At 39.4% G+C, this 27969-nt stretch overlaps 1 protein-coding gene across 3 annotated transcripts; it reads left to right on the top strand.

The window, feature by feature from the left end:
• The first annotated feature begins 207 nt into the window (after positions 1–207).
• Positions 208–27854, top strand: LOC123370623 (kynurenine/alpha-aminoadipate aminotransferase, mitochondrial-like). Of its 3 annotated transcripts, none has more exons than XM_045017264.1 (15): positions 208–1585; positions 1790–1852; positions 3814–3915; positions 5139–5304; positions 6393–6525; positions 7370–7444; positions 9409–9618; positions 9995–10060; positions 11091–11173; positions 11990–12083; positions 12826–12887; positions 14054–14118; positions 19400–19506; positions 21773–21874; positions 23957–27836. In XM_045017264.1, exons 3-15 carry the CDS (start codon positions 3849–3851, stop codon positions 24041–24043), a joined length of 1317 nt encoding a protein of 438 aa, XP_044873199.1. In that variant the 5' UTR covers positions 208–1585; positions 1790–1852; positions 3814–3848; the 3' UTR covers positions 24044–27836. The 3 variants fall into 3 exon arrangements, with proteins under 3 accessions (XP_044873199.1, XP_044873198.1, XP_044873200.1); XM_045017263.1 differs by lacking the exon at positions 208–1585 and adding an exon at positions 1630–1670; XM_045017265.1 differs by lacking the exon at positions 208–1585 and having other exon boundaries at positions 1677–1852; positions 23957–23996; positions 27439–27854.
• Positions 27855–27969: the final 115 nt, after the last annotated feature.

Raw genomic sequence — 27969 nt, 5'->3', positions numbered from 1 at the left:
TATGTACAAAATTCTACAATGACCTCTACTCCTCGGATGTCAATGTCCAGTGTACACGGTCAAGACAGTAGGTTACAGAAGAAGTTCCTGGTGTTATGTGGAAAGAAACTGAATATTCAGTTCAGAACATAAAGACAGGGAAGAGTCCAGAAGTGGATGATGTTTGGCCGGAATATCTCAAAACAGAAGAAGAATACTCTCTTCAAAGCATTGGCACAACAGTGCACCATCTACATCAATAGCAAGCGTGTTCCAGATGCATGGAAGATATCAAAAACAATACCATTGATGAAGAAAGGTGATCCAGAAGAACTGAGCAACTACCATCCAATCACACTCCTCTCACAAGTGTATAAAGTCTTCACCCGCATCATACTCAAATCAGATTAAGAAGGATCTTGAAATGCACGAAAGCAGAGAACAAGCTGGTTTCCGCTCAGGGTATTTGACAATTGATAACAGCCACTCAGTTCAACAGCTCATTGAAATATGCAAGGAATATAAAGTACCACTGTGTATTGCATTTGTCGACTACAAAAAAGCATTCAACTCAGTAGAGATGAATGCTGTACTCAACATGCTCAATGAAATCAGAATCAACCTGAGGTACATCAACCTGCTGGAAGAAATTAACTGCAATTGCTTGACAGAGATATTATTCAATGTCCCCTGTATTATTACTATACATGAGGAGTCAGACAAGGCAACACAATCTCAGCAAAGCTGTTTGCAGCAGTATTTGAGTTGCTGTTCAAGAAATTGAACTGGGAATAAGGAATCAGACTTGACGGAGAACAGCTAACACATCTTCTCTTCACTGATGACTGTGTAATACTGGCAAAGGACCCAGCAGAACTGGAGAACAAATTGCAGCAACTGCAAAGGCTTTCACACGATATCGGGTTGGAAGTGAACATGTCGAAGACTAAGTGGATATGGAATGAGCATTGTGCAGAAGGAATCACCACTGTAAATGGGAAAGAACTCGAGGAGGTCAACAAATATATTTACCTGTGTCAGCAGCTGAGCAGAGACAACTCATTCTAAGGGGAATGCAGTAGGAGACAAAAGGCAGGGTGGGCAAGTTTCAACAAAATAAAGATGACTCTAACGGACAATGAGCTGCCCATAAAGAAAGGAAAGAACTGTTTAACTCCACTGTTCTGCCAGCAATGATATATGGAGCAGAATGCTGGTCAATGACAAAAGCGGAGGAAGAAAAATTCGCTGTCACCCAGAGAGCAATGGAAAGGTGAATGTGTAAAATATCGCTCTGTGATCATATACCGAATTAGGAGATCATAAGACATACACAGGTGACCAAAGTAGTGCAGGCAATGTATGACACAAAGCAAAGACGGGCGTGTCATGTAATCCGCAGCCAAGACAATAGATGGACAACCTGCATCAGTGACTGGATCCCCAGACACCTCAAGTGACCTCTGGACAGACCAAAAACACGCTGGGCTGATCCCAGGACAAAACTCTTTGGACAGAAATGGAAAGAACATGCTTGCAACAAAATAGAATGGTGTGACGTCAACTTGCGTTCGTGGAGGGATGGATGAGGACAAGCCAGACAAAGGTGACTTTCTTTGGTAAATAATTTACAGTATTTTCAAAATAAGTGTTCGGGTAAAGTCTGAAGCACACCGATGATGTGAAAGAGTGTGAGTATGAGGAACTATGAGATTATTGTATATTTTCTTGTGACCATATTAGGAGTAAATCTCATTGGGTTATTATTATAATTGATTGATTATTACTTCTTTGTGTTTGGTTGCTGAAGAGATCCCTCTTCTGAAGACCCTGTTGTTTCTCTGGTCTTTTTTCCTACTCCACATCCCTGTTGGTAAGTTTTATTTCTAAATCATTAAAACTTTGTTTTTAAAATTGTCATTTCTTTCATTTTTGTTACATCACATTTTTAAGTGTTGTAGTTACCTAAAATAAGTAGTGCCCAGGTTTGTTTGTTTTTTAAATCAGGACTTTCAACAAATTCCCAAGATAGACCACTCGATAAAATTGACCCTATGAGGAACATTTCCAGTAGTAATGTTGTCTTGAAGTTGCATCTCATTTACCTTCCTTCGTAACAATTTTCTAAAAAACAGCATACTGTGTACTGGCTACAGACTTCACTTTAATTTTCCTCAACTTCTACTGGCAGATCCTCAGCTAGTGAAGTTTTCACCAGCTGAGGATGTGTTCCTTTGTGTTTTCTTCAATTCTACCTCTATTTCTCCAGTCTATTCCCAACTTGCTATTTAGGTCTGTCTACTACCTTCCTGTCTCAGTGACTGAATTTTTCCAGAACAGCTCTTTAGCAGGTTCTTCTTTTCCATGGAGGTATTATAAGGGAGGTGCTTCAGTGTCTGGGTATGGCCTGCAGGAACAAGCCTATAAAGAAAATTCTAGTTTGCACTGTGTGTCTTCTACACCAGAAGAAGGTGACAAACATATTGCAAAGCCTCCCAGGGATTATCTTGTATAGAAGGCCTCCCCGGGAACTCTATGCCAGCTCACGCTGGAGCCCCAACACAACACCCAGTTGTGACCCGAGATGTTCCAAGGCATGCTGAGAGCATGGCCAGCATCAGGGCTTGGGGTGCTGTAAAGTAGGCAAAGGTTAACAAACCAAGGGGAGGCGCTGAAGCACGTTACTATACCTAGTTATTCTGCAGTGACAATAGCTCATAGGGAGCCACTGCAGCTGGGGCCCAGGTTAGGGTTGTTCATGCTATTGCAATGTTCATGGTAGTAGTAACAGGTAGAAAACACGTTCTGATTTATAGAACATATAATCCAAGTAAAAGAGAGATTGTTCCTAAATGTTGAAATAAGTCCTGTAATGTTTTATAAAAGTAGAAAGTGACGTGAAAAATAACTATGTTACTTCCTTCTGGGCATAGATAGAAAGTTATGTTAGGACATCTCATTTCTCTCCAAAGTGACCATTCAATAAAATAAAATACAAATATTAGACAATAGGAAAGGCAGGCTGGGGAGAAGAGAGAGGATCAGGCCTTGGAAGATGGTTCCAATTTTCTTTTGCCATCTAGAACAAAGCGAAAATGAGCTCCTTTTGAAGCTCTGGCAGGAAACTGATGGTTGTGGTCCTTGGTAAAACACAGTGGTGAAAGACAAATGCACTTCTAGTCTGCCTTATGACGTACAAGCTGCCTTAAATGGTACCATTTCAGAAGTGCCTCCACATTTTCCCAGACATGCACACAAACATTAAACACACTCTAATGGGCTAACTGTAACTCAACCACGAAGAGTAACCTCAGCTTCTGAACAACAGACTCTCACTAGCCATTCTAAATCCAGTAAGGTCCCTTTATTACCCTGCCCCCAACATTATGGAACCTGAACCTCCTTAGTTGCACTCAAAGAGGCACAAACAGCACACACACACACCTCCTTCAGCTGAAGGGAATCAGTCCCAGGTATGCGGGTCCGAATACCCTTTTAGGGGAAACCCAAGATCCAGTCTAAAATCTTCCCCAAACCTCTTCATGAAGTAATAAACCTGCCAAAGAAACATAATGTCTATAAAAAGCTGAGTTATAAGGCTAAAGGATCATGTCTTTGTTTAACATTTGTATATAGCCCCTAGAACTAATGACCCCTCCGTAAAAGTATTCTGCAAGGGGATTTTTTCTTTTGTTTTCAAAGTTAGCATAAACAGTGAAACAACCAAGAAGGCAGAAGCTAAATATTGCACGATTATTCATTGTATTTAGTCAGACGTACTAAAGAGTAAAATGCTTTCCCTTTGTTTCCTTTTCTATACCAATTGCCTGATAGACCCAGAGATTTAGGTTGCTTTTTGTATCACCGGCATGGACTACTCCCAATTTCTCTCAGTAGTAAGTGCAACAAGAGAGGAAAATCTTATAAAAGTTACAGGTGAGTACAAAATATTTCCCCTAACCTGACTGATGTCTTCCATGTATTATTGGCTTCTTTTCTGTGATCAGCAGAGATAACTCAGCTGAACATTGGAAGTTATATCCAAAATATTTGAGGGTAGTGACTAGGATGCTACTTGGGGTATTTTTAAAGTCTTTGTAGGGTGCTGTTATCAGGCAAGTGAAATTTTCATCTCAAGCTTTAAATCAGTTCTCATTCCACCCAATGGAAGTCAGTGTGATTCAAAGCAGAGAAACTGAAACATTCATTCATTCTATAGTTCTAGGACTATATATTAATAGTAAGAGACATCCGCAGTTACCTCTGGAATTGGGTTTTTGTGGGTGAAGAACTCTTTAAATTTAGCAGAAGTTGGTTGATTTTGGAGCACCAAATAAACTGAACTAATAGGAAGCTATTTCTTTTTTACTGGAAAACTACTAAAAGGTAATAAAGTTAAACTCTCCTTTTACAGGATACACATAGAAAGTCTCATTACTAAAGTAACGCTTACTTAACAAAATTGTGGTGGTGTATTAGATCCTTCATTTTCCATGCTTGAAACCTGGAGAGCATCATGAAGCATGAAATCCAGAGATGCCTACAGTTTATTTTGAAAAGTTTGTGCTAAACTACCTGGACAAACAGTAGCTTCAACTACAGTAGCTCCTGACAGCAGTTAGTAAATGAAAATGTTCCGTTCCCAAGTCAGCCTTTACACAGAGCTGTCCTTTGTAACTTTAAAAGAGAAAGATCATCCATCTAGAAATTAGTAGAGAAGGGACTAAACCAAACTCCAGACATGAGATGCTTCCAGATTTCAGAGAAGTTCAAACCTAGATCCACATTTAGCAACTCAGTCCGTCTCTAATATTTTATAGCTAATATTTCATGTATGTCCAAGTCATAGCTGACAATTTGTAAAAAAAACTATGATAGTATTGGCATTTCTACAACTCTTCACAAAAACATGACATTTTTATTTATTGGCAGCAAGCAAAAACCTTTAGAAGATAAATATTGAACAAGAGAGAAGAAATGAGAAGTATTGTTCTCACAGGAAAACAATGCATGTCACTGTGAACCAAGAACACCACATATTTACTTTAACATTTCACTATAATTTATTAAATAGAGTTGAACACCCTGTAAGAGTGCATTCTCTCTTCCTTGCAGTGTGCAATCTCCAATTGATGATTTCTTCCTTATGTTCACTACAGGTAGTTTGGCACAGAAGAAACCCTCAGTAATCATGATCTCTGGAGGCATGCCAAATCCTAACTATTTCCCATTTAAAACAGCAAGTTTCACTCTTCAAGATGGAACCACTATTGAAATTGGGGAGGCATTGATGAAGAGAGCCCTCCAGTATTCCTCCACAGAAGGGTAGTTTTTAAAAGCGACATGACATTTCTTAATCAATTTAGCATCAGATCCAAGATTAATAAAAAGAGCTGATCTTTTTAATACAATACCCATTTACTTGGAGAGATTGAGTTTAAGTGATTGTATTTTAATCTTCAATGTACACTGGTTCATTGTTCATTTTTCAAATAACTTTTCAATAATCCATTATTCAATAATGAAAACTGAATTATTTCATTATGTCCATCAGCCTGTTTTTTTATTGTAAGGACTGAGCCAATCAAAATATAGAATTTCTGCTCCATGGAGAATTCTGATATTTCAATCTTATCATTACAAATTGGGCACAAAAGTCAAAATATTTAACCTTTTCACAGAATGAAACATTCTGAATTTTTTCTGTTTGGATTCAGCCACAGGGCGAGATTGTGATGAATTCTGAAAGATGGAGTCTGGCAAGGAAGCCTGTCCTATTAGGGAGAATAGGGGCATAAGGGGCCTGAAAATACAGCTCCCATCAGGTACCATGGTGACATAGGCGGACACAGGAATTAACGTTCACCTGACCTGAGACAAAATACTTCATTTCAATTTTGCTGACAGATAATTCTTAAGAAAGTTTCCTTTTCCTGTGGAAAATTTCAACAACCCCCTCTTTCAATAGGAAAATGTTTCATTCCAAGTATGACCTACTTTGGTTTTCATTTCTGAACACTTATCTGAGGTACCCTAACCAGTTCACCATCTGCAAACTGTCAGATGAAACAATAACAGGTTCATTTAAATCCATGAGCGTTTTCCTTAGTGAAAACTGAAAACTGATCCTGCAGCCTCTAACTAATGCACAGTCTCATTTAAGTCAGTGATGGAACTACTTATAAGAGTAAAATCTAATCTAATCTAGTGAGGATGTGCAGGATCAGTCTCTAAAGTAAGCACTTCAGGATTTGATCCATAATCCTTTATATTTAACAAGAGCTACACACAGGTGGTTCAGAAATCATGCTGCATCAGGGCTGCAAAGGCTGCAAAGGGCTGTAAATGTCTCTGTACTTTATAAAGTGTCATGGATACAAATGAAGAATAAAGGAATAAAACTTGTGTTTCAGAATTCCAGAGTTCTTGTCCTGGCTAAAGGATTTACAGATGAGTCTCCACAATCCTCCCACTGCCAAGTACAGTCCTGATCAGGGCCAAATGGAGATATGCGTCACCACCGGCAGCCAGGATGGCTTGTCTAAAGTAAGACTGAAAAGAGAATCAGTACTGGCATGGCAATGCTACATAAACTAAATAGTTTATTAATTATATCTACAAAGTTTAGTTCACAGGGAACATAGCCCTTCATTGATTCCCTTCACTCCATTTCAAATAATATAACCTTCCCCTAACACTGAAATATTAATAAACACAGATCTGCTACTTGTATGAAGAAGTGTGTTTAATTTGTTATATTTTTTGTTCAATGGCACAAAAGCTCTAAACATGTTTTCAAGCAATTTTGAATTGAAAAAAGTGCTAGTTTATTATACTTCTTTTATACAAGAGAAAAAGTATCCAGCATGGGTGAAACCCTGTCCCTACTGAAGTCAATTGCAAAATTTCCATTGGCTTCCATGGGGCCAGGATTTCACACTCTGATTCTGTTTCTACTTGCCTTATTCACAGCAGTAGGATAGGATAACTTGGATAATTTGGATAGGATAACTTGTGTGAGTGAAGGCTATATGCATGAGTAAGGAAGGCATGGCCTTGGTTTCTTTTTCTTGGTTTCTATTTATATTCCAATTGATTTATTTTAAAATTATATGGTAAAAATGAGAAAGCAAGCAATTTTTCAGTGATAGCGTGCTGTGACATTTTTGTATTTTTATGTCTGATTTTGAAAGCAAGTCGTTTTTAAGTGAAGTGAAACTTGGGGGTATCCTGGACAAATCAGACTCCTGAATGGGGTACTGTAGTCTGGAAAGGTTGAGAGCCACTGATGTAATCAATACAAATAATCCAACCAGAGTATATAGCAATGTGTATAATATTCAGGAGGAAACATCAGACTGTTGTAAAATAAATTATTCTTATTGGGCAGGTGTTTGAAATGCTTGTCAATCCTGGAGATAATGTCCTTTTAGAAGACCCCAGCTACTCAGGGACTCTGTCAGCAGTGAGTATTGGTTATGTCTGCAAAGCAGTGCAAAGTTCGTCCTAAAGTCAAGATGAAGAGGGAAAGTTTGCAATATGTGATTTGTCTCACTGATTTAAGTATGCATCACATGTGGGCCACATCTATGGATATCTGGCAAGCTATATAGTGTAGCAGAGACAGATCTGTTTATTTCAGTAGTCACGGGTACATTTTGAATAGGATCTCTTTCAGGCCTCCACCTGTGCACATACAAAACTAGGCACATGTTATATATGCGTTCATTTGACTTTCAAGGCCAATGGATTTTGAAGGTGTAAGTTTAACATGTATAAATAGGTTTTTGACTCTTGAAAACAGGGTGGATTGATTTAAATCACCCAATGGAAAGCCTCAACTTAAATAATTGATTTTAATCAACTTTTCCATTTGAACTTCAGTTATTTTCTAAATCTCAGGGGTTGATATAACCATTACAACATGTTAATTTACAACTAAGTAGATCCTTTACACTAGATTTGGTACATATTTTTGCTACATAGGACGGTACATTGTAAGTACACACATTTACTTAAGCAATGATATAGCTTCATATTTTCAGATTCTTTACTCTACATTTTAAATATATTAGAAAACGGTGTCTTATTTGCTTATTTACCAAATAATTAACTTCTGCTCATGATTTATGTCAAGCTGCATTAGGATGGTAAGTGGGATTTAATTAAAACACACAAAACAGCATATATCATTTAGGTTTATTAAACAAAACCACCTTTACATTCTGGGTAAATAAACTTCTCTTCTCAAAACATGTCTCCCATTTACAGCTAAATTATAACAAGTTCAAGCCTCAACATATTTTGTATTAAATTCAGATTTCATTTTAAACATGTTTATTTTAAAAGAGAAAAACAATTTTAAAACAGCAACATCAAACGTTTCCAATTTAAATAACAAAGTTTTCCCCAAAAAATCATTTTATCTACCTTACTGAAAGTGTGGACACAGGTGTTTCTAGCTACCAAGTGTGGACACATACATAGGTCCACCTGCAAAAGCATAATGCATGCACAAATGAAGCTTCGCCTTTAGGAAATGACTTTGCAATCTCGGATATTCTTTTATATGACTATCTGAGCCTTGAGTTTTCCATGAAATGTAGGGATACATCAGGCTGCACTGAGGTGAAGAATGACAACACACTGCAAGGCACTCTTCATTATATGATAGCTAGGGATCCTAGTGCCTTGAGGAAGCATAACAAAACACTGTATTGAGGAGTTCAGGGATCCTTCTAGAGAGCTACGCAGCTAATGCTCCTACATCAGATATACATTTATTTGACAGCCCAGCAGAACCAGCAACTTTTTATACAAGTAAGCTATCCCATGCAAAAAACCTAACCAAATGCAAAAATTAGGTTCCTACTGTAATTTACTTGAATTACATGTGTGTGTTGTCATATTATCTCTATGTGCATGTATGCACATACACAAGTAATGCAAATAAGTTATAGCAGGAACCTCACTTTTGGAATTTTTCAGACTTATGCATGTCAATTCCCTACCTTAATTGTTGCATTCAGTTAGCCTGTTGCATGGGATAGCTGTGTAATATCTTTTTTTATGGGGAAGGTGTTGGTTCTAATAAGCAATCAAATAAATATATAGCTGAATGTGGGACCATTAATTGGGACTATATATAAAATATGGACTATGTTGTGAGAAAGATTTTAGGACATAAACTTGAGATTTCCACATTACTTATGAGTAACCACATCAGTGGTTTTGTAATGTGCATTTAAGATTGTTTGAAGTCAGTCAATCTAGTTCCCCAATTTCCCATTTCAGATCAAATTTAAGGTAAAGAATTTTTAATTATTTTGATGAAGCATGCACAGAAATTCTATGGCTTCACTGACAATTTCTGAACTGCTGACTGGGCTACCAGGTTGCATGTCATGTCCATCTTCTTTCTATTAACAGCTGGAACCACTGGGCTGTAACATTATCAAAGTCCCTACTGACAAGCACGGTATTATTCCAAAAGCTCTGAAAGAAATTCTTTCCCGGTGGAGACCAGAAGATGCAAAAAAGCTGAACAACAATCTTCCCAAGTTCCTCTACACCGTTCCAAATGGTAATAATCCAACTGGAACCTCGCTGACTGCTGACTGCAAGAAGAAGATATACCAGGTATTCAGTAGGAACCTGACATCATCAGAGTTTTCATAAAGAGAGAACATTTTGTTTGCTATTAACCAATTTATAATACAGAACTAGAATATTTTCCCCATGATAACATGTTGATTCTGGACCCAGTGAAAGTATAAAAGATCCCAGCTGCAAATATGTCTATTTCTGTTCCTTGTCATCCTTCGTGATCATTTTCATGGCCTACACCTGGTGGCATGGATAATGATAGCCCCAGCGAGCCACTCAGTCATTTACCCTGTTGTCAATGATCACACTACTGTCTTATTCTGTATACTAAAATATCACATAATAATTGCAGCAAATAATCGACAGTTTCAAGACCTGTTCCTCTTTTTTTAATTTGACCTCTCTTCAGCTTGCAAGATGTTATGATTTCCTTATAATAGAAGATGATCCATATTATTTTCTTCAGTTTGAAAAGGTAAATATTCACTGGTGCTTATTTGTATTCCTGTCACACATGCTGTCACTTTGACAAGGAGAAATACATTTTCAGCTGTCCACATTTAAATAAAAATGTTTAGGTGACCACTGTACCCAACAATCAAACATCTTGCATTTTACATATGTTTTGGCAGACAGAGAATCTCAGGGTTGAACTGGACTACTATAATGTTTTCCTACACAGAAAGAGTTGCAGATCAGTTATTCAGTAGTTAAAGATATTTATTAAAATGTGCACTGTCAAAGGTTGGAGGCTCAAAATATGACTCACCTTAAACTTCCTTTAGCATGACAGGAAAGTTGGGGCAAATGCATGCACACACATTTGAAATAGTCTAACACCCAGGTGCTTGCTAATGATAGAATGTGCATCCTTGAAACCCACTTGTCCCTATGTGGGTGCAAAAAACCAACCTTGCACACATGTAGGAGTTAGAAGTGCTTAAGTGTGTACATGGATGTTTGCACCCGTGCTGAATGGGTGTAAACATGTGTGTGTACATACAGATGGATACAGTGCTAGCTCATGATGCCATACCAAGTCTATGGTTAAGAGAGGTTCAGTCCATAGCACTCACTCCGGAGGAGCACACTCTACAGTGGGAGCACACCCACACTTTAACAAGGTACACAATGCACCACTCCACCCACCACTGGACCCAGCCACAACTGTTGGCTAAAGTACTGTGGAGGAGAATGGTTAATATAGATTCATCCCAGGCCCTGCTCTTATCCTGCTGCTCCCTAGCCCTTTGTGGAGACTTTATGCCACTACTTGCACTAGCTTAATACAGTGCCTGCTCTTATCACTTTGTACTGGCCCCTGCACAGGGATGGACACAAGGAGAAAGAAGTTGCTTGCTGTGCTCATTGCCACAAAGGCAGTCACAATACAGTCCAGAGTATTTTGTTTTCTTGTTGACAAGAGTGAGTCATATTCTAGTATCACAAATCATTACCTCACAATAAAATAAGGGCCATAATAAGCTACTTTTTTATATTTAAAGACTAAGGCACCATCATTTCTGTCAATGGATGTTGATGGTCGAGTGATCAGATGTGACACTTTTTCTAAAATTATCTCTGCTGGGTAAGTCCAATTTCAAAATACTGTGTGATATGTGCCATTCTACCAAAACATTATCATTCCCTCTATACAGCTCTGATTAAAAAGAGTCTCCCATCTTTTACTTTTATGTCTGCAAAAATATTTTGAAACTAGAATGTCACATGCTGTAAAGCAAACTTTGGCTATGCCATAAAGCTCAGCTGAGGACGAGCAGCTCATTAGAGTGCCCTTATGTACAAAGAATTGCCGTATTGTCCCTACTGCCCTCCCCCACCTTTTTTTTTTTTTTTTGCGGTGCCAAACCCTTTGAAGCACTCTTTAGGGTGCAGTGTCTTCTCCATTTGTCCTAAACATCAAAGCTGCTTTTGACATTTTTTCCCTGTCTAAATTCCTTGGGATATTAGGAGCTGTCCTTTCTTGGCTGAGTTTTGAATGGGCAGCAATGAGTACCCTGTCATTGCTTTAACTCTGCAAATAAGTCTGTTGTTTTGGGAATCCTCCACTCTCAGTCAGCCGCTTTTTATCATTTAACCTGTGTGCATGCTCCCATGAGTCATTGTCCCACAGCCTGTCACCAGAGTCTTAAATTCAATCCCTATGTATGTGCTAATTTCTTTTGTTTTGTATTTTATTTTATTTTGTGTTGTGCTCTTTATAAATAGGCAGAGCTATTTTACACAATGCATAATAGAACTGAACAATTGGATTTGGTCAAGATTCAACTCACCACAAAGTAGTGATCTATCAGTCAGATACTAACAAAGGGATAATGCTGAATCCATATAACAAACATTAATGGACTGTACATCTTTGTATTAATGCTTTTTTCTTTCCTAGGTTGAGATTAGGCTTTTTAACAGGCCCCAAACCTCTTATTGACAGAGTTATTCTACATATGCATAGTTCAACGATAACCAGCACTTTCACACAGGTAAGTGCCATTGCACAGATACACAATTATTTGACCAGACTGTTTTTAAAAACTAAGTGCTTGATCCTGCTCTGCATACAGCACATCAGGAGAAATAGCAGAAAAGTACTCATATGTATGCAAGTGAGTCTACACCACAGGCTTCTCAGGGATGCATTCATCAATGATGTGTGCATCGTGCTGTGCTTGGAGTCGGGAGTTATATTGTCCAGCTGTATATAGGCACACGAAGTGATGAGTGCCATACAAAGCACTTTCCAATAGACGCTCTTTTTACAAAAAGTAATGCATACAGCCTCAAAAACATTACTACTACTAGCTATAGTCTAAAGATTGTAAATTAAGGCACAGAAAAGCTTTAGTAACTTGACCAAGGTCGCATAAGATATGTGGTACAGGTGAGATTAGAACCCAGATCACCTCATCTTCAGCCCTCTGCTTTAGACACAGGACCTGCTCACCGTGCGACTGGTGATGTATATCATGGACTAAATTCCACCCTCCATTACACCCATACAATGGATGTCACTTAGAGCAGAATTTGACACTGTCATGTCATTCAAGTAGTAGTAGTGGAAAAGAGGACAATTTTGAAAAGTGAATGGCTATAAGCCCAGTACACCTGTGGAATCCTTACAGGGACTCTCACTGAAGGCAATGGGCTTTACAGAACTGGCTCTATGGAATTTAGGTTATGACATTAACTTGGATGTTTTTCTTTCTCTCTCTGTCTCGCACATAGATCCTAATGTCAGAACTTCTTCATAAATGGGGGCAAAAGGGTTTTCTAGAGCATGTAGAAAGGTAATATAGTACTATAGTTTATGATTGTTTTTATTTCATACCTGGGTTCTAGTCCCAGCTCTACTGCTGCTCAGGGAAGTCACACAAACATTCTCTGCCTGAGTTTCCTCATCTGTAAATGGGGATGTTATTCCTACTCTTGCAAAGTTGCCTGAGATCCATGGATAAAAATAAAATGCTACATAAGTGCTATGTATTATTATTACTATTAATAAAATCTATATTAAACCTCCCCCCAAGCACATTAAATCTCCCTTTATGATCAAGTCATGAATCCACAAAAGGAATGAAATTCTGAGTTTTATTTGTTGAAGGCAACCATGTACCATTTTCTGATATATTGAACCTTTCATGAGACTTAAAAAAAAAGTTTTTTCTAGCTAAAGATAATCCCATGTTATAAGGTAATAATTGGAGATATACCAATCTCCTAGAACTGGAAGGGACCTTGAAAGGTCATCTTGTCCAGCCCCTGCCTTCACTAGCAGGACCAATTTTTTCCCCAGATCTCTAAGTGGCCTCCTCAAGGATTGAACTCACAACCCTGAGTTTAGCAGGCCAATGCGCAAACCACTGAGCTATCCCTCCCCCCCACTGCTCCACTAGGACCCACTAAAGTCAATGGGAAAAAACACTGTCTTCAGTGCACATTGGATAAGGCCCTGGACTGGACACAGAAGGCTATTCCTTATCCCAAAGTTATGCTGCTACAGGCTGCATAATGTATCTGCCATAGTTATTTTTTCCATTTTAGAAAATCCTCTATTCAGAATGTCTCTATTTTTCTCATTACCTGCTCACTGCTCCATTGTTCATCAGTATTTTTCCACTGGGTTTTTACTATCTGCTCCTTGTTTTCATGGTCTTTCTTAAGTATAATAGGTAACAAATAATATCCAAGTCAAACTTTCAAACTCATGATGGTCGAGAGGGTTCAGAGTCCTCCTTCCTGAGTTGTCTTGGTTAGGTTATTTATTTACTTACTTACATAAAAAACTGAAATGCATGTAGAAAACCATATTGATACGGAGAGTGATTCAGAGTAGCACTTAGCACCGATTTCCAATGAAACTGTTGCTGAGTTACATACGAGGTAGTATTTAATAATTATATGACTGACTCATATCCCCACCGCTCTTTAAAATAATGTACTTCTTTGCTTCCAGGGTAATGGAATTCTACAGGACTCAGCGAGATGCAATGCTTGCAGCAGCAGACAAGTGGTTAAAAGGTCAGTGAATGCAACACACACTCATGAACACCTTCTTAGTGGAGTTAATGTACATGCAGATAGCCATGGAACAGCACAGATTGATAGGTGGTAGGGCAGAAACTCAAAGACCAGGATGATGTTTAACTTAAAGCTTGTGAACATGCCAAAGTTTCACCATTTTAACTAAAGGTGCAATATTGCACTTATTTAGTTAAGCCAAGCAACTTTGCATGTGGACACTTTACATTGGTTTGAATCTGGTTTACATCAGATAAGTTACCCCCAACAGTGGGGATGACAGAGAGCAGTTGGTTTATAAAAAAAAATATAGAGCAGAGTAAAGGTGCACATATTGATTGGTATTATCTAGCCTCTATGTTCTGCTATCCACTGACTCACCTTTCAGTTCCGATTACAACTCTTATTTATCAGCTGCACTGCTTAAAGCCCATAATGTACACTCTTATGGGAAAGCTCAGGAACTTGGCAAGGTTGATTAATGAAGCTTCCGAGGAATGCTTCACTCAATGTGGGAGTCTGTGTGTGGCGGGGGGAGAATAGAGAAGAAACTGGGTACCGACTCCAAGTTCAGGGGGGTGGCCACTCCACAAAGAAACAGCGACACTGTCTTGGCTGTCTGAGATGGAGCTGCCTTCTCCCTGTTCACCATCCCTTCCTATGGCCAGTTTTCCCTTTTAACTGCCCCCCACTCCAGAACGAACCTTGCAGATGCACCTCATTGGCATTGAACAGGCCCAGAGTAGCTCATTAGTCTCCTCTTTGTCAGTGTGAGGGCATGCCCCTTCACAGGGGTGAGTAAGGTGAATCACTCTGATGTAAATAGCTCCAGAGAGTACCACCGCCTGTGGAGGTTTGTATGTACTGGTTCAAACTGGTTCCAGGAACAACAGACAAGGAAAGTTTTTTTGACATAAAATAGCTGGGTTTAAACTGACGGAGGACCATCTTTCTGATCCTGCAAACAATTTCCACAGGAAAGGTGACTTTACATAATCCCTTTTTGGGGCAGAGTTTATAGTCCCAGCTCTGGACTGAATCCTGGCACCTTTACTCCACTCTGGAGGAATCAGTGGGCCAGAAACCATCTGGCTTTCCCAACCAAGGCATATCCCCAGTGGAAAGGGGATTCCCTGGTGATTGAGGGCCAGTGAAATGGCACACACTGACAGACACACATACCGCCTGTGGCACAGTAGCATGGCAGCATGTGCACCTTAGGAAAAAAGGGGCATGTTGGGGTTGGGGATATGGCTGGGAGGGTTCTGGCTATTTTGGACTGCCAGACCAGTGCAGCCAGCATGTAAGTAAAAGGAGCCCCTCAGGCTTATAATAGAAGCAGGACCAGCCGCAGGGAAAATGGCACCCTGAGCAAACTTGTATTTTGGCTCCCCTGACCCCCGCAGCCTCCCTGGCCTCCCATCACTCCTGGCCCCTTCTGCCTCCCCATACTCCCCATTTATCCCACGTGGCGCCCACTGAATCCCCAGGCTCCCCACTCCCCCTACTAGGCCCCACTGCCTCTTCCCCACATTGCCCGAGCTCCTTTCCTTGGCCTCACGCCCCAGGGCCACCCTGCTCCTTGCCTCCTGACCACAGTGCTCCGCTTACCACGGCACCCTGGGCGGTTGCCCATGTCACCCACCTATAAGGCCAGCCTTGAATAGAAGCATTAACTATAGGGGTCACTACCAGTTCCACGTATAATAAAAAAGACCACTTGGCAGAATACAGTTTTTGCTGTACCTGCTATGTGAAGTAAAACAATTTTCAGATCTTATACTTCATAGTGCCTTTTATATTCACTCTTTCTCAGTTTAGTCTTGAAGTGGAAAGGGAAATTTTTTGAAACTGAAAATTCATGTGATAGGAAAACCATTCCCCATAATGCTCTGGTACTAGCAGTTCCATTACCCTGGATCTCTAGGCACTTCCGCTTATGCTGTAAGATTGGAGCACATTCTAGACTTCATTCTGGGAAAAGAACCAGAAAGGCTACATAAGGTAAAAGTTAGGTAATGTTTATGGTCTAGTAATCTCAATATCATTGGGTTGTCCTGCCTGTTTGTTTAGTACTTGAGCTCCAGCAAGACTTTAAAAAGGGAAGCTAAACTGTAACTGAGAAGAGCTAAAATTAAAACAGAATAAAACTAGTCAGTTGTAGACATTGAACATATAATCAAGAAGAATGGTGGGAAAAGGTGAATATGGAAACTGCCTGGGTTGTTGTTATTGTTGGTTTTTATTTTTTTGGTTGAGGGGGGTTGAATAAAGATAATCAGCAATTAATTCCACAAACACATAGCGTGGAAAAGATTATATTTTAAATTCTGGCAAAGTCAAAATAGCATAAAAATTATTAAATGTAGATACAAGGCACCATCACAGTAGTATCAGGGTGTACTTTACATAGTTTAGACTGGCAAAGAACCATTTCCCCAATGGGAGCATAAACTCAGTGCCCCTCATAGCTATCAAGCCATGAAACAGGAGGATACCAGGAGGGAGACTGTAAAGGTAAATTCCAATGCCTCCCATTAGTAGAAAGCCTGAACAAAGATGCCTTTTTCTGATTCTTTCCAAATGTTGGCAGGTTGGGTCAGCTGGATTTCCAGTGGGTGCAAATTGCAGAGGCGGGAGCCTGCCAGTGAGTACACCACTCTGCTCCCAGCTCCTGTGAGCGTCTCCTGTAGGTCAAACAGTGGAAGTGTTCTCACCAATGCAAAGGCAAGATTTAGAGGGAGAGGTGATCTGTAAAATAACTAAGGCTTAGATCTCTCACAGCTTCAAAGATTGTAATAAATACCTCCTCAAAATGTTTTGCCCCTGCCAACAGAGCATCGTTTTCAACTTATCCAAGCAGAGCAGAACATACGTAAACCAGATCGATTTTATCATCCAGAGCCACTTCTCTGACATGCACTTGATGAATAGGGATACACTTCCATTTAGGCCTAATTAAAATAAGACACAGACCTGAGTGTCACCAGTAGTACACTGATAGCCAGAAGCCTATGGCACCTCATTGTCTGCCTTAGTGGCTACTTAGTGGCATTGAACAAGAGGGGGAAAAGATTGTGTTTGTCCAGTTGTCACTATGTTACTTCATCCTGCCTGCCAGGCATTTGGCATATGTTACCCATATGTCTGAACCCCAGTGCCGCTGAATGCTAGTGTCCTTTGGCTGAAGTCTGCAATGTAGATTTTCAGGCTGTGAACTTGTGCACATATGACTTACAGTTGTGGTTACTCCCTCGCTATACAAAGCACAGCGGATTTGACTGATCACTGTACTGTTACAATTGCACCACTCCGTGGATCCAGCATCACATGCAGAAGGCTGATAAGGCTAGGCTCCCACAACCAAATCCAGATGTTCCTGTATGTATCTGAATCTTCTGTTATGTCAGGTGTATTGTGTATGTTTCCTTCCCTTCGGAGCATGATTTTCTAGTCAGTGACTTACTCTACAGTACAGGATTTAGACCGGTATAAACCAGTCCTGATCAAGCTAAAACATTGTCATTCACTTTCCTTTGGATAAATAAGCTCCCTAGGACACATCTCAAGTACCCAGCCATCTATCTGTAACATCAATTTTCAGAGCTACTGTAAAAGGAAACTCTAGTTAACAAGATGTTGATTGCCTCCAATAATCCATATGTTTAGGATTGCATTCACAACATTAAATTAATTCTCATCTATTTGCTTGAGAGACAGGTGAAAGTGTGTTATTATACAGGAGACAAGGGAGGGTTGTTTTGTGTTTTTACTGTCCGTGTTTGGAAGTAAGCTGCCACACAAAATGGCCTGGCAACCTAGGTCTACCTCAAGATGTTGTTTATGTTTTTTAACAATGCAGAGAAGCAGGTAATGGACAAGAATGCAGGAACTGCAAAGAAGTAAATCCTTCAGGGATAATTATATTACCCAAGTGGCCAAGAGGGATGTCCTAGTAGGGAGTCTACTCTAGACCACCTAATCAGGCATAAAAGGTGAATGGGGCTTTTTTTAAACAACTAACCCAAAATCATCCAAAGCACAGGACTTGGTGGTGATGGGGGATTTCAACTACCCAGGCATGTTGAGGAAACAATACAGCAGGGCACAGATTATCCAACAAGTTCTTGGAACGCATTGGAGACAACTTTTTATTACAGAAGGTGGAGAAAGTGACTAGTGGTAAAGCTGCTCTAGATTTGATTCTGACAAATAAGGAGGAACTGGTTGAGAATTTGAAGGTGGACGACAACTTGGGTGAAAGTGATCATGAAATGACAGCGTTTATGATTCTAAGGAACAGTCAGAAGGAAAAACAGCAGAATAAACACAATGGACTTCAAAAAAGCCAGACATTAGCCAACTCAGAGAATTAGTAGGTAAGATTGCATGGGAAGCAAGTCTAAGGGGGAAAAAAAGCACCTGGACAAATAACTTGGGGAGGCTGTGGAATCTCTGTCACTGAGGGTTTTTTAAAATGGGTTAGACAAATACCTGACAGGAATGGTCCACACAATATGTAGTGCTGCCTCAGTGCAGGGGACTGGATGAGCTGACTAATCGAGGTCTGTTCCAGTCCTACATTTCTATGATTTTATGTATGCTGGTAACAGGAAGACCTTACCTAACATAAGCTGACATCAGAACTGAATGTTCTTTGGCTCATTGTTAATGAGTTTACAGCCTACCATTAAATTAACTATACTGCGGACAGGCAAACATCAACAAATGAAGCTGGGGAGACCTATTTTCAAAAAGTGGGAGGTTACATACAAACACACTCTGTGAGGATTGGAGGGGCATGTAATTCTAGAAACAGCACTTTCAGTATGAGAAACTATGCAAACTGCTACTGTGCTGTAAGTCCAGATAACTTTGGCACTAAATGGTTACAAAACACAGCAATCTGCTGACATTCTGCATCATATTCGTCTGTCGTGTGTTTTTGTTTAACTAACCTTTGCTTTATTTTATGGTTTTCTATTACTGTTAAGTTGCCAATAGATCTTACTTTAGTTAAGGTAAACTGAACTGAGTATCTGACTTATCTGGAGCATTTACTGATTAGAAAAATTTGACCACCAAGGAAAGGCAAGGTAACTGCTTGGATACCAGTATAAAGGGCCAAATCAGTGCCACAAAAAAGCTGATGGAGTAAACTCTATATAATACTATAGGTGAAATCCTGTCCCTATTGATATCAATGGCAATATTCCCATTTTGGTGTATTCATTACAGATGCAAGATGTACTTTTATTCAATGTCCATATTTGATTTACAGGTTTGGCAGAGTGGAACATCCCTACTGCTGGAATGTTTTTATGGATTAAGATTAAGGGAATTTCCAATACATACCAGATGATCATGGAAAATGCTTTGGAGAGAGGGGTAGGGAAAGACCTAATGATGGGGAAACAGCTTTAAAATAATGTAAACTTTATTTGGAACGGAACCGTGTCTGTTATTCTGACTATTTGTTACTGAATTAGTTGTGACTCAGGTGACTTTTTCTTAACAGGTCATTAAAGAATAACATTTTAGTAGCTGAAGTGATGGGATCCCATTATAAGAAATGGGAGCTGGGTTTGACCTATTGTTCATAATAGTAACATTTTACTTTACTTTGTAAAGTTGTTTCTAAAACAATAAAACAGCACTACATGATGTGAGAACAGAGACTGGCCACAAAGAATAGTCATACTTCAAACTAAAGTATGCACAGAAAAATGCCTTAGGCCCCATGCACTGCCCACACCCATGTGATTCCCAATTACTTCAGAGCAGCTCTGCACAAGCATCGGAGTCTAAATGCCCTGTTCTCAGGGCAGAATTTGGGTTTTAATCTTTAGCCATATTACAATTGTTACATTAAAATTCCACATATAAGATGTACAGTATGTTAGATATGCCATCATGATGATAGTAACAGCGATGCAGCACACTGTGGCCATTTCCATGTATTTTACTTGCATAATTTTCATAGTGATCTGAACACCAGAGATGAAATCCTGTTCCCATTGAAGTCAATGGGAGTCTTGCTATTCAACGTCAAAGAAGCCAAGATTTTATTTTAAATGTATGTGTATATAGAGTATAAATACCAAGTTACAAGAAACTGATAATAATTTGAGCCTATTGACAATTAGAAAACAAAATAGAACACACTAATAAATGCTTTTTCCTTTTTAAACATCAGATAATTTGAAATGGGTTGCAGAAATTCTGCAAAGAGAGAAAACTAGCAAAAAAATTGTAAAATGTGAAAATGTGCTCTGCAGTCCAAAAAGCTTAGCTGCAATTACTCTTATCTGTACTAGTTATTTGACTAGCTTATAGTTTTGTACAGGAGCGCATCATTCTTGTAATCAAGCTGTTGTCTTAATTTTCTTCCAATGCAAAACTATACACTGTCCTACTCATGATCAATATGGATCACTTTACAATCACAAGGATGACACCTACAGGTTTTTTTAAAACAATGAGGAGTCCTTGTGGCACTTTAGAGACTAACAAATGTATTTGGTCATAAGCTTTCGTGGGCTAAAACCCACTTCATCAGATGCATGGAGTGGAACATACAGTAGGGAGGTATAAATACACAGCAACTCCCATCTTTTCATATGCTGTGTATTTATACCTCCCTACAGTTTGTTCCACTCCATGCATCTGATGAAGTGGGTTTTAGCCCACAAAAGCTTATGCCCAAATACATTTGTTAGTCTCTAAAGTGCCACAAGGACTCCTTGTTGTTTTTGCTGATACAGACTAACACAGCTACCCCTCTGAAGTCTTTTTAAAGGCCAACATCCATTCGGCTCCACTATTATATTGTCACATAGCCCTCCATTTTATGTGGACCCCTACTATCCCCACTTCCTCCCCCAACAGACCACAAATGCCACCTCCTTAAAACACCAGACCAAATTCACCAGTGTTGTAAATGGTGCTATACTATTGTAAATGATCTCGTCAGAAGCTAGTCAAAAAATGGGTGATATTTCTAATTTCAAATTCTGTAGGGGCCAAGTTCAACTTCTGGCACAAAAGGATATCATCTTCATTCATGTCAATGAGAGTTATAGCCAATTACACCTAAGCTAAATTTGACCACAGGAATTTCGGGAATGTTGTGGACATAGCTAAATTTCATGGCCGATCTGCTTTTTCTCACACCTTGCTATAGTTGCTCTGCCTGTTATTCCCTTCCCCCTACCGCCTGCTTTCTTGGTCTTAGATGTGTATGTTACTCAGTTTGCTGCACACCTGCTGAATATCCAATTAGTACAAGTCCAAGTTTAGCACAGCTTGAAGTTCACCACTTACATCCATTTTCTGACTAACTCGCACCTGACACGTAATTTACACCATTGTTTACCACCCCACTACATTTGGCCTGTAGACTCCCGGGGAGCTATATTCATTCAATGCAGGCTGAATATGGCCTTTAGATTTTACTAGATACTGAAGCAAAGAATTCCCCAGTTTGATATTAGTTGTGGGTCTTTTCTGCCTATTAGCTATGTCTAAAATGAGATAAACTTGGTATAACTATAAACAGTTTCTCATACGGGATAGTGTAATGATCCTATTTTACATGCCATCCTCTCAAACTTCCTTGCATTCAAAACATTAAAGTCGGTAACATCTTTCTTAGGTGTCTTTGGTTCCTGGACAATCGTTTAGCATTGATAGCTCAGCTCCTACTCCCTATGTCAGAGCTTCCTATTCTTTTGCTTCTCCCGACCAGATGGACCAGGTGAGTGTAACTGGTGTTGTTGTGCATCACTGGGGCAACTTGCATGATCAGATCCTATTATTCATGTGAATTTGTTGTTTGCATGTAGACTAATATTGGACTTCGAGACCCTTTTTCTTGCATTTCTACCAAAGTAAAACTAGCATTTACTTTATGGAAAGTCATTAGTTCAAGTCTCATTTTAAAAGTTTGATTATTTACTAGACCCACTGGGACCAAGATTCTAATTTAAGTGTAAGTTGTCCTCTTGATGTGTGTGCATAAAATTCCCATTCATGTATCAACCACAGATCCATACACACACAATTGTAGGTGAGTATAAATCACAGTCTTCTTCCTAACTGCTGCATAAAATTGATTTTCTTTTTCCTCTGTTAAGATGGTTATTGGTTTTCTGATACTGAGTCTGTCTCATCTAAGCTTTTAAATTTATAATACATCCTGGTGGATGTACAGATGAGTAGCAAGTTCGACACTCTTGTCCCCCTCTTCCTGCCCACTGTGAACCACTGCCTAACATTATAATATCCAGTGTTGTTTACCCCATAATGACATTTCAAATTCTCTCCAAATCATGCACCATAATCAACTCTGTTTATTTTGAATGGTGGAATGAATCATGCAAAACTGAAGAGAGATGATGTGGAGAAAGGCAGGCAACAAGGATACCTTAAAGTACAAAGTAATTTACTGAACGGTTAACAGCCCAGTATATGAGCAAGTATGTAAGTCATTGCTTGATGATTAGTTAGAATCCTAAGTACTAATATGGCCCCCATTATTGTCGTGCCAAAGCATTTCATAATCTATAACATATTTATCCTCACAATACCTCTGTCAGGTGGGCATTATCCCCATTTTAAAGAAGGGGAGCTGAAGCACAGAGATATTAAGTGACTTGTCTGTGATGCAGCAGGGAAATGAACCCAGTTCTCCCAACTCCCAGACTAGCACCTGAACCACTGTCCCATCCTTCCTTCTATCTGTCTCCAACAGTGACCAGTTCCAGATGATTCAAAAGACAATGCAAGAGCCCCTACGGTGGAAAATTACAGAATAGTCAGCCCACAGGGGAAGTTTGTTCCTAGCTACAGTCATCTAGAGGTTGGCTTATGCCCTGACGTGTGAGAGTTAATATCTCATCTATGTCTTTTGGTATCTAACTATGATGGTTCTTATTAACCATAGAAATGTCCGATCCTTTTTTTAAAGCCTCTTAAGTTTGTGATCACTAATGCCTAGTGGCTGTGAGTTCCATGGGTTATTTATGCATTGTGTATTATAAAGCACTCTCTGGGTACCTTGCTGTAATAGATACAAAATATGATTTAGAAAAGCAGCATAGAGAGAATCTGCACCATGTTTTCACAGTTTTAGATGAATGAGCAAGATTAGTGGCTGCTAATACAATTTTAGGGTAAAGAAAGCAAAATCAACCCGCAACTTTTTTTTATAAACTTCACTACTTCCATGTGTATTTCTCAAGAAGGCAATCTTAGTTTGCTTTCTAACACATTTATTGTGCTCCCAAGACACAAGAATTGCAAATATGATCATACTTCTCCCTGCCGACTACAGTAGTCTGCTGGAGTAGTGGCATATTTCTCCCTCTCTCTCTCTCTCTTCACTGGTTGGTGCTTTGTTTACTGCAGAACAATGTCACTATATTATCACTAAGCAGATGCTTGACACACTATGAAAAAAATATTTTTTGATACTGACAATTGCCTTAGTGCTTAAATTCTGAAGCATAAGACAGCAACCATGGGGCAAAAGTACCAGCCCATCAAGCCACTGCAAACTGGTCAAATCCAGCTATGCCTTGAAGGTCAAATTCTCAAAGCAGTGTGCAGTGGCGAGGAAAGGGTGTTGCATTGGGGTGTATGTATATATACACACACACATACTTTGTGAGATATCGCTGAAATGCCTTGCAGACATAGTGTTCTGAACAACATGTACATGGAAAAGCTGTAGGATAGAGTGATTACTAACAGTTTGATATCAGTGGTCATTGTGTTAGTGACTGCTATCAGTATTATGTCAACTCAACCTTTTTCTCTTTTTATTTTTTCATTGCAGGCTTTCCAGAATCTGGCTGAGCTTATAAAAGAAACTGTCTGTAAGGATCAGAACAAACTGGCATTTTTAGAAACCTGTGTTCATTGACATTTAGAAATTGGGTATCTAATTTCACTGACAAGTCTAAAAGGAGTGATTTTATTCCTACTTTCTGTAATTGCACATAACTTTTAATTTTATTCTTACTGGGCAAATTTGCCATGATGCCATCAAGTACCACGATACCTGACAATAACTAGCACATAGACTTATAATAGAACATTACATTTTCAAAGCACTGTACAATTATTAACAATTTAGTTCTGATTTCTGTGAGTTAGGTAAGTAACTGTTATCTTCTTATTACTGAGGCATTAAAATGAGGCACAGCATTTAAGAGACTTGCTTAGGAACACACATCAGGTCAGTAGTAGAGTTAGAAATCGAGAGCTCCTGACAGCCACACCCCATCCCGAGGATCTGACCACTAGACCATCGCATCCTTTCTTCCCAGACACCGCACATATATAATGAATTTGATTTTATTTCTGCCTGTCACCACGAGAACTATATACCTACTGACTGAAGGCGAGTATTTCCCACGTGTAACCCTTCTGTCAGGTAGGGTCAGCAGCAACAAGGGCTGGGTTCAGTATCTAGGGGTTCCTCTTAAAATTAAACCAGCTCAAACTCCCACACAAAGATCTGAGAAAACTAGATACCTCCCATGGCCACCTCTAATGGGCAATACTTCCCCACTCGCAAGCACTGAGTCTATGTAAACAAAAATGTTTATTAAAGAGAGAGAATACAGCATTAATTTTGGAAAACACAGCAATGAGGATTCAAAAGTACACAAACACCCATCCCTCAGCATCTTAGGTGGTATCCTTTGCCTCAGTTTCCCACCTTGCAGTGTGACAGTCCAATGGACAAATATCCTTTCAATACACCCTTCCTCCTTTCCCTATTCTACACTCTGCTCATAGTTTGTTGTACAAGGTCAGCAAAGATCCCAAGTCTAGAGGTTCCCCTGGAGAGGACTGACACCTTCATTGAGGAGTGCTGCTCTTTCTGCAATTGCTGCCTGCAGCTGTCACTGCCACCTCTACTGCTGCTCTGCTGTGTCCTTGGTCCAGTCCAGCTCTACCGTACCATGACCAGCTAACCCAGCTATTAGCAATCACAGGGCACCTTTGATGCCACTGCTGCATCTCTCACCATGCTGTCTTTAGCCACGGTGCCACATTTTTGGATTCCACCACCTCGCCTGTCTCTTAGTGATCTCAGCTGTATTGATCTCACTGGATAGCGGGGAAATTCACTGCTGCTCCCTTCTCTGTGTTGCTTTTTACCACAACACTGTTTCCACACCAGGTCTAAGACTCAGTCCCTTTGACAAGCTTACCAGTAACTTCAGCTTTAGTGATCACTGAAAAGAAACAAGGACTTGTAATTGAGTCCAAGCAGCTCTGTCTGAAGGAAGAAGATCATCTAGAACTGTTAAACACACTCCTCACCACCAAATAGAAACACCTGTTCCCCTCTGATTTTCATTTGGATTTGAATCACTACCCCAACACTGAGCAAGTGAGGTTACTGTTATAGTGAGCCCCTGAATTAGGCCATATTAAGTATGATTCTGCTGTCCTTTAGTCATGCAGTAAAGATAACAGTATTTCATTACCCATGCATCCAAGGTTTAAGTGAATTTTAAGCTAAAACAGCCAAGTTGATTATCCTGGCAAAGTAGGTGTGTTTAGACAACTAAGGTCTGATCTTGAGTTTTTTCCTCTAGTTCATCAATAGGTAGCAGGAGAGATCACTCAGATCACTGACTTACATACCCCAGCAACACGATTACTACAATATCCAGCAGGCTTGTTAAAGAGCTAAACCCCCCACTGCCAAGAAGTTACATGCACTTTCTACAGCAATCTTTGATCCTGCTGACATGAGGTACAGAAGTTAGACACGGGTTATGTCTATGATGCAACAGAAGGTCTGATTACAGCCTGGATAGGCATACCCACACTAGCTTTCACCTAGCTAGCACAGCTAAAAATAGCAGTAAAGACACAGTAGCACAGGCTGTGGAAGCCTGTCCAGAACCCTGGGTGCGAATGAGCATTCCTAGCCTGGGCTGGGGTCCACGTTACCACATCTTTGCTACTATTTTTAGCCATGATAGCTAGATTAAAGCTAGTGCACATATACCTAGCTAAACTGCATACACAATGAAAGGGTGATGCCCACTCCACCAACATAAAGCATGAGTATCTGAGACCCTTAGTGTAGCATTTAGGGATGGGTATAGGGACCTCCTCTAGCCACTCAGTAAAGCCCCCATACAACCTCTGTGTAGCAGCTAAGCAGTGTGGTGCTGCGGGTCTCATGCTAGTTCTCCACACCACAGGAGAACTTTACCCTAAGTGTCTTGCAGGGTCTCTCACTAGGCTAGCTCCTAAATAGTTTAAAATTAAATCCAGAAGTGATAAGTCTATGAAGTGATAAGTCATAACCACATTACAGTACACCACAATGTGTTTTGCTTCAACTGATTTCAATAGAGCTATGCTGGTTTACATCAGCTGGGGATCTGACTCACTATTTCTTGTCCTGATGAGACAGAAGCACCTTGGCAGGAGTGGGAAGCACTCGGGTGATGGGAGGCATTCTCAGAAGAGAAGGAAATTATCAGTCTGCTCGAAAGCTTAGCTTCAACAAGCAAATAAATCAGTGGTTCTTCTTTAACTGGAAACTAATTTTAAGAATCTTGTGTGATTAATGTTCTCTTTGTAAAAAGTGAAATGCATCAACCTGTTCCAACCTGACCTTTTAAAATTACAGCACACAATAGAAACTCAATCACAGCAAACAGCAAAGAGCACTTCCTTCTATAAACCAGAACTCCAAAACAGACAATACAAATGTATCTAAGGATTTTATGTTTATATGTTGCTAATGTAGTATCCATCCACATACATCCTCCATAATCTTTTCTTTGCATATCTGAGTATTAAGTAGAAATGCAGGGCATCATACATAATTGCATTGTGGCCACTTTGCACTGGCTAAGCCATCATAAAACAGCCTTTATTCTCCCCATCTTGAGAGAATGCCCACTGGCACAGTCTCTCTTTACTATAGGAAGTCCTGACACTTCCCATTATACGACCCTGTTTTCAGCTGATTATAACTTTAACTGTTTAGCCTGAAATTTTCCATAACAGGTGCCTGCACAGACAACTAGTTCTGACATTGCCTAACTTTGAATGCTTGACTTTGCAACCTTAATGATGTGTTTTAATGTAGATTGGTTTGTTTTGGGGAGCTTAGGCAGAGGAGTTGTATATTTTAGTATAATATATAAATATATACATACACAAGAGAGGGAGTGTGAACTGCCTTTTGCCTTATTTTAAGAATTGCCTAATCTTTGTAAGAATAAATCAACAGTTAAGTAATCATTTACATTCTAAATCCTATTTTTTTAATTTTAGAATGCTTTTTGACTGACCTCTTCATTGGTATCAAGCTTAAATGACATTTAATATGGATCTGTATTAAAGGTTCCATACTGGCACCAAGTTCACCTGTCCAGAATAGAATAATATAGAATAGAATTAGAGAAGCTGACGCTCCTGATAAGACTAGTTTACTGTTATGTGATCTCTTACAACCTGGTGATTTTCTATGTTGAATTCATTTATTAAAACTTGTACACATTGTCATATCATCATTGTATAATTTATTCATCTTTAAATTGTATTCTACTTAATAAAATCCATATTAAACATATACAGAGAGACATTGTGAACTGTTATGAGTGTTTTTTCACCTGTCTCAGAAGATAATAAATCAGACTTCTGAAGTGATGATTAAATTATCCTACAGAGTCCAGACTTAAGATACGAAACAAAAGAATGCATTTTACATCTAACAATAATATACGTTACTATCAACTTCCCCTTTCTTCCATTTGTTTTATATATTTATTAATTTATTGTTATTAATTATTATTATTATTATTA

The sequence above is a fragment of the Mauremys mutica genome, chromosome 5, assembly GCF_020497125.1.
Source record: "Mauremys mutica isolate MM-2020 ecotype Southern chromosome 5, ASM2049712v1, whole genome shotgun sequence".
Taxonomy (NCBI): domain Eukaryota; kingdom Metazoa; phylum Chordata; order Testudines; family Geoemydidae; genus Mauremys; species Mauremys mutica.
This window is presented reverse-complemented; position numbering and strand designations above follow the sequence as displayed.